Raw genomic sequence first — 7,352 nt, 5'->3', positions numbered from 1 at the left:
GTACATAAAGGAGGTGTAATTCAGTTTTTTTTATAACTGCAGTGGCCTGAAAAGAAGGCAGTTGATGCATAATCAACATTTTTCACGCTGTTAAAGAAATCAGTTTAATGAGCAAATGTTGACATAGAAGCTAAAATATGTTTTAATTCTTTGTATTTCAGTGCACAGTTGTAGTAACAGATACATGGACATCCAATAATGGCGCAAACATCTTCTTTATATCAGGGTTTAACTGTAACAACTCTTTGGGTCTGATTTAACAAGTGTCAAATGTTAATTAGTGGATGTTGGAATTATTGAAGTATAAAGTTAGGTTTGCATTTTTGTTTCATGGTCTCCGGTGACAAAAAAATCAGAAGCATTGTCATGGTAAAGGTGGGTATAAAAATTGCAAGTAGGCTTCAACAGATATGAAAATTAGAGTAACAATAGCAGACTGTATGTTCTTATATATATATATATATATATATATATATATATATATATATATATATATATATATATATATATATATATATATATATATAACTTTCCTTAGAATTCACATATGGTTTGAAAAAAAAAAAATCACATTTTCAATGAGAGAGGCAATTTTGAGTGTGGTTATTCGAATAGCTTAGATAATGTGTGTTAATTTTGTATTGACTTTTGTCTAGGCCTAGCGGCTTCTTGACCTCTGCTGACACACTTTTATTTCTTTTCTAAACATATAGTTTACTCTTTTCTATTTACATATAAATAATTAAAAAATAACTTAAGTAAATTAATAAATATATCAAATAGATAGAAGTGACAATATTTGTTGGCGTTTCTTTCTCATTACTTTTCTGTTACCTGATGGACCGTCACACATTGGTGTAATGGTATAGTAGTTGTAATGTTAGATCGTTCCAGTGGGTGGCGGTATTGTCAAAAAGTGCCAACAGCCATACACAGTAAAAGAAGAAGAACAGCAACATTAGCGTCATGCTTTGTGGAAAACAGCATGGTATGGGCACGTTAAATACTGAGATATTATCCCGAATCAGAAGAAAATTCGTGAATTTTTAGCACAGGGATGATTTCGTTTTGTTACGTACTTCATATATACAACGTTCCCGCCAAACAAGTCCTTACTGCTAGTAGGCGGTTTGGAAAACAGTCATAGCCGTCATACAATCAAACGACACTTCCGGATCGACCCCCTTTTTTCAGAGGGGGGGGCGGAATAAAACTTTCATGCTTGATGAAATGCAGAGCATGGGATAACAACGTAACAGTAAACCATCCGACAGGAGAGCAAGTTCGGTTACATATGTCTGTGACAAAACTCTTTTTTCACATTAACAACTATTAGGGGTCTTATGGATTAATTAATAAATGAAATTATAAAATTAACCGAGGGATGGATCTTGTATTGTTGATGAAAGTGCTACATTCAGAGAGAATCGTTGATTCAAGACGATAACCTTTAAGTTAATTTAACTTTGTAGTAAATCTGTGGGTTATGTTAATTGGATTATTCGTCTTATCTTTTACTTTACGATAACAATAACAATACGATCATATTCTGTTTCATTTTGTACCGTCTGCTTAATATCTGTTATTACTCTGTGGAGAATATGAAAATTATACGCTTTTGCATTATTGCAGAGGTAAAAAAAGGATTATCTCCTAAAATATGCGACAAATACAGCCGGCGTCGCGACACCGGCTGGATTTATCGGAACCTAAAACATAGGCTACTGTTTCCTTCAGGGCCACTTAAAGGCTACGGAGAACCGGAAGTGGCCTGAAATTCAAACCGCCATCACAGGAACAATAAACGCGTCTTTTCTCCTCTCGAGCTGTCTCCGGGATTAATAACCTCTGAAAAATCACCCTGCAGTCTTGCAAAGGATTCCTCTGAGGTGAGCTCTGCACTTTGTTAATTTAAGTATTTATCAGCTGCACGCCGCCGTCTACTCTTTGAAGCGCTGTCTATTTCGGTGGTGACTATTTACTGGAAAACAATATGCTCCACAGTAGGCGAATTTTCTTAGGCCCCAGAATTGATTTATTGTCTTTCTGATAGAATTTTCAATGCATGCTAGTTTTATTTTAATTTTTTATTGTTAAGATATTTTTATTTTTATGTATGTTCCTCAAGAAATCGAATTAATTGGGGTAAAATTGCTTCCACGATAATTGAAAATGCTGCTAGCTTCCCAAGACCGATACATCTTCCCGCCGTTTTAAGACTTTGTTTCGGTTGATAGACAGAGCCACACAAACCCATACAAGAAGTCAGAGAACTGTGTGACGAAAAATGGCGCATTTTTAAGCTACGAATTTCAAAAAATTCACGTTTTTATTTTGAAAATCTGAATTATTTTAGTTTCTTCATTGGTTTACGTGACGTCACGCAGCTTTCGCGGAGCCATCTTTAGGACTGACCGGGGGCTTGAGCTGTTATTTACTACTCAAAGAATATTAAAGCCACATAAGAGGTGGAAACAAGATTTTGAGAACAGAGTTATTAAATTTTCATCGTTTTTACTCAACTATTTTTGTTAGTTATTTTAAACAGGAAGATCAGTAAAGCAGCTGGCTTTCTGAGCTAATATGGGGACTGTGGAGCATTTTAAAGGCCCTGTGAAGACTTTTTAAGTGATGCTGAAATAGTTTTACTAAAATATTTTTTTTGGTTCTTAATTCAATATTCAAAATTATATCAGCACCAGATTTTTTTTAGCAGGGAGAAGCAAAATATATATATTTTTCTTCTGAAAAGGTTTTCTTTGATTCAGTTTTGTTGTAATGGTGAACACTGGAGCTGGACTGACTAAAAAGGGGCAGAAGAGAAGAAGAAGAAACCCTAGCTGAAGAGTGACAGAGCATGGGCTGAAACCATAGCTTGTATAAAATATGAACTTGGTGTCTGCAACATCACCCGTCTGTTTCTAGTACAGTGAAATTAAGCCAATTATCGAGTGTGGGCATATTGAATATGATGCTGTGCCTTGAGCTTCCTTTCTAACAGCTATAGGGTGCCCATCAGTCATGTGAGCAGAGCTGTGCGTCTGATTGGACGATCAGATGATTCTTATATCTTGCAAACTGCAGAGTTCTTTCATTTACTTAAAAACAAATACCCATCTTGCACACTTGATGCTTGTGCTCATGGGAAACGGAGTCTTCAGTGGAGACACCAAAAAGTAAATAAGGCTCTAGACCCCAAAATATCCAAATCTTTAAATAAAATTGAAAGATTGGTCACTTCTGTCTGACCATCAGTTTTCCACTTCAGTGATGAAGAGTCTCTCCATTCTGTTCTGTTTTTGCCCATTGACTGAAGAAGCTTGGGTAGCCAGCCGATGACTCCTATAGATAGCATCTGAAAAAAAAAAAAAAAGAAGAAGAAATTATAAAGACAACTTACAATATTAATTTTGCATTTCAATGTTAAGTTCACAGGTCCACCAGAAGACACCTGGGCTGAGGACGACAGTATGGAAAATGAAATAAGCACTGCTGAGACAGAACAAGAGGATGCTGGGAGCAATGAGGCAGAATCCGTCACAGAAATATCCGACAGTGCTCCGGCTAAAAGAGGGAGGGGGAGGCCGCCACAAGGGTCAAAGAAGTTGAAGGTTTGTGTCACAGACGTTAACCTATCGGACCTGGGCTCTGGGATTTCCAATGGTGAGTCTGTACCCACACCCAAGAGGGGAAGGGGGCGTCCTAGACTCTCTGACAAAATAAACACAAAGCAGCAAGATGGCCATAGCCCAGTCAAAACTCACAAGAGCCCAGGGAGGCCCAAAGGGTCTAAAAACAAGACCAGTAAAAGAGACACTTCCCTGATGAACAGTTCTCCTAGGAAGAGAGGAAGGCCGAAAAAGATTCGAAGCCCCGAGGGAGCTGCAGGGGAAGCCTTACCAAACGGTGAATCTGATAAGCCAAAAAAAGGAAGGGGTCGTCCTAAAGGATCTGGTAAAAGAAAGCTTGAAAGCTCGACAGGTGGTCAAGAGAATGATGGCAGTCCTGCAATACGTAGAAAAGTAGGTCGACCAAAAGGCTCTCTCAATAAGAAACCCAGGCTGTCGAGTCTGTTGGACTACGACCCAGGCAATGAAGGGAAAGGTCAGCGGAGGAAGGCGGAGGTGAATTACAGTGAAGCAAGAAAAAAACAAGTGGAGAGCGGAGAGCGGCCAGTCTCGAGGGGAAGAGGTCGGCCCAAAGGCTCTTTGAACAAAAAGAAGCACGGGAAAGTGGGCCGGCCTCCTAAAGTACAACTCCTTCCTCCCTCTGCGAAGAAGAAGCGTGGTCGACCAAAAAAACCTCTGGGCCGGCCCAGGAAACACCCTCTGCCATCACCTGAGGAGCTGAAAAAGCCGAAAGTGTGGAAGCCTCTTGGAAGGCCGAGAAAATACCCTCGAGTTGACCCCCCTGAGGGGGCTCCTCCAGCTCCTACAAGGAGCCCCGGCCGACCTCGCAAGTCAGATTCAAAGAAAGGTGCTCATTTACGCAAGCCAGTCTCCACCTTACCGCGCAGCCCCACCGACGGAGCCCCACGGAAACGAGGCCGACCCCCAGGCAGCGGGAAAAAAGATGAGACCTCCAGGAAAAGGGGTCGCCCTAAAGGTTCAGTCAACAAAAACAAAGATTTAAATGAGACACAGATAGCCAGCGAACTCCAAGCAAGTGATTTATGTCCTGTTGGAGAGGAGGAGGAGTTGGAGCAGAATGTGGAGATGATGCCCATCGAGGTCGAGGCTGAAGAAATGCTCGCAGAACAGGACGCGGGCTTGGAGGACGTGAACCAGGCTTGATGGACTACCTTGTTTTGATGAAACAGCTGATGTGGTGGCTGTTAAAAACATCGAATACAATCCTGTTAACAAAAAAAGAATAAAAACATTAGATTAGACATTAGATATTCAGCAGCTTTCCTTTCCTTTCTGACTAACTCGTCCATGTTGGTTTAACGTGCTTGATTATTTTTTAAATGACTTCAGTTCTGTCATCTGAGTAATCAGTAATTCTTAAACTCTTTTACTAGAACTTGCATGTAGAGATTATTATTCTAGACCAATTGTTTTAGCATTCATTTAGCTTTCAGATGTAGTGTTTGTCAGTCTTACTGTAATGGTGAAAAGTTTGCTGGGGGATGAATTGGATAGAAAGAAATAAACTGAGTAGTGAAAGTCTAGAGAGTCTCTGTCCTGATGTCACCTCTGACTAACCTTTGTCCTAACAGCCTCTGTGAGCTTTCTCTTTCTTAAGTGCATTTTTATGGAGTCCGTTTGTGTTCCTGGAGTTAACTTTTTTTATTTTAAAATAACAGGCGAGATCACAGATGTATAGCAGTGTAGATAAAGTTTTTGCCAACCTCACAACACAAGACAAGTAATGTCTAAGTCCTGTTTAATTTTGTTTTTTTGCCATTTCCCAGGCGGTCATGTCGTCGTATTTGTTTTGCCTTAACAGCCAAAGCTTTGAATGTACCATCGGTTCATGTTAATCAGATCAATGAAGTGTCCGGCACAGATTTGTTTACATGCATCCCCCACAGGACTGAACTTCAGTATCAAAAGCCTTCCTGGTGCTCACATTGGCCCAGCAGGTTTCCTCCTCACCTCGTTCTCTCGTATCAGCTGTCTTTGAGCAGTTGTCGTATTTGCTTCTTTTGTCTAAATGTTCGTATGTAGCTGTAAAGCCTTTTAATTTTCTGATTTTCTTTGTTTTTTTTTTTTCCCCAAACATGGGAACATCATGAGGTGAAACTCGTGTGATTGGATTGATTTCACAATGGATTATAGAATTCTTTCAGCACCTTGTGTTAAACTTTGTGACATGACTGGTTATTGATATGAACTCCTTTACTGTTGGGCTCCCAAATCCCAAACTGTGCTTCTGTGTATCGAGTTATAAAGAACGTGAGATTAGAAAGAAAACGGAGAACAATTGTTTTAAAAATCACGGTTAAATTTGATCTGGCTTTACAAGGTCAAATTGTTTTATGTGGAAATGTTCGGATTTTGTGTGTTCTGAAAAAAAAGTCAATTTGTGAGATTATTGCTCTTGAATTAAAATGTTGATCTTGCTTTATTTCCTGTGTGGTGTCGGATTTGTTTTTCTATCATTTATCTACCAACAGACTCCAAAGTAAATTTTTAAAAAAAGTATAAGTAGATGTAATCAGCTGTTTATTATAGTAACTTTAGAAAGCAGCTCCACCCTCACCAGTCCTGTCTGATGACTTCAGAAACTCAACTTGAATCATGCTTGGGCAAAGACTGTGTGTTCTGACAGATGGATCACTCCAAACTGCAAAATCAAGTACCAAGGCTAACAAAACTTAGCGCAACAATTTTAAACATCTGCCTGTGAAGTCTTCTAGTCGTACTCTAGAGTAAGTAAACTTTCCGGCACTGTGAGGATTATCTACAATTTGTAGTCATTTTCTAGGATTAAAACTTCATTTCCCATAAGTACTTTCACCAACAGTCCTATGACATGACTCCTGCCAAGCCGTGTATTTGTCTTTTCTTTTCAACACTTCTATGTTGTGGAAATGTACAGTGTTTTATCTGTTGCTCTATTACTCTCCCATTTCTTCTGCTATTCTGTCTTTTTTCTTATTCCCAGTCCGACTCCAGTGTCCACCATCACCACAAAATAAATCCAAGAAATAATCCTTCTCTACACAAAGAACAGGTATTGCTCCTCTCTGGTAAACTTGGTTAGCTGGCGTGGTGTTGTCATGGAAACTTTGTACAGTAAATCAGTCAGTTGGGTTGTACACTGACACTAGAAAAACTTAATTTTAGAAATTATCAATTTTGGCACTGATGAACTCATTTTAAATTGTGGATTATGAAAAGGCTTTTAACAGCTGCCAAACATAACTTGGTGTCAGCTGACCAAGACTGAAATAACAGCAAAAAAAAATTAAGGAGCCTTGATAGGGGGATTGGAAAATGGAGTCACTGGTGGCTTCAGTGGACTGCCTTGGCTTTCAAAACAATGTAAAATTGTATGTATAAACACACCCAACATATAAAGGCTATATTGAACTCATTTCCATGATTTAAGGCACCTGACATTAATCTTTTTTTTTTTTTTTTTTTGCTTTGTAACAATCTTTACTTAACAGTACATGTCACAAAACAATATCATCACCAACAAACAATCAAAAGTACATAAACACAAAATGCAAAGGAAAAGTAAACAGAGATATTAAATTGGGAGCACAGTCTTGTGGTTTTGCCAGTTTGCTTATTTTTAGCAGCAGAAATTGATTAGAAGTACAATTCTATTTTTTTTTATAAAGACACAAAAACAGGTTTTACTCTAGCAAATTTACATTTGTGAATATAAAACTTTGC

General features: G+C 38.7%; 1 protein-coding gene across 2 annotated transcripts; it reads left to right on the top strand.

Annotated features, from left to right (window-relative positions):
• The first annotated feature begins 1,730 nt into the window (after positions 1-1,730).
• Positions 1,731-6,024, top strand: LOC141803147 (uncharacterized). 2 transcript variants are annotated; one of them, XM_074687066.1, is made up of 2 exons: positions 1,731-1,889; positions 3,429-6,023. In XM_074687066.1, the coding sequence occupies exon 2, from the start codon at positions 3,471-3,473 to the stop codon at positions 4,791-4,793; it is 1,323 nt and encodes a 440-aa protein (XP_074543167.1). In that variant the 5' UTR covers positions 1,731-1,889; positions 3,429-3,470; the 3' UTR covers positions 4,794-6,023. The 2 variants fall into 2 exon arrangements, with proteins under 2 accessions (XP_074543167.1, XP_074543168.1); XM_074687067.1 differs by having other exon boundaries at positions 1,737-1,889; positions 3,436-6,024.
• The last annotated feature ends 1,328 nt before the right edge of the window (positions 6,025-7,352 follow it).

The sequence above is a fragment of the Halichoeres trimaculatus genome, unplaced genomic scaffold (genome assembly GCF_033239565.1).
Source record: "Halichoeres trimaculatus isolate MK-OKI-2021-1 unplaced genomic scaffold, fHalTri1.1 fHalTri1_scaffold_14, whole genome shotgun sequence".
NCBI classification, from domain to species: domain Eukaryota; kingdom Metazoa; phylum Chordata; class Actinopteri; order Labriformes; family Labridae; genus Halichoeres; species Halichoeres trimaculatus.
Note: the sequence above shows the minus strand (reverse complement) of the source record. Positions and strands in the feature narration are given on the sequence as shown.

What these genes read in the sequence shown, in the direction of transcription:
- LOC141803147 (XM_074687067.1), top strand. Translation starts at nt 3,471, where the DNA reads ATGGAAAATGAAATAAGCACTGCTGAGACAGAACAAGAGGATGCTGGG.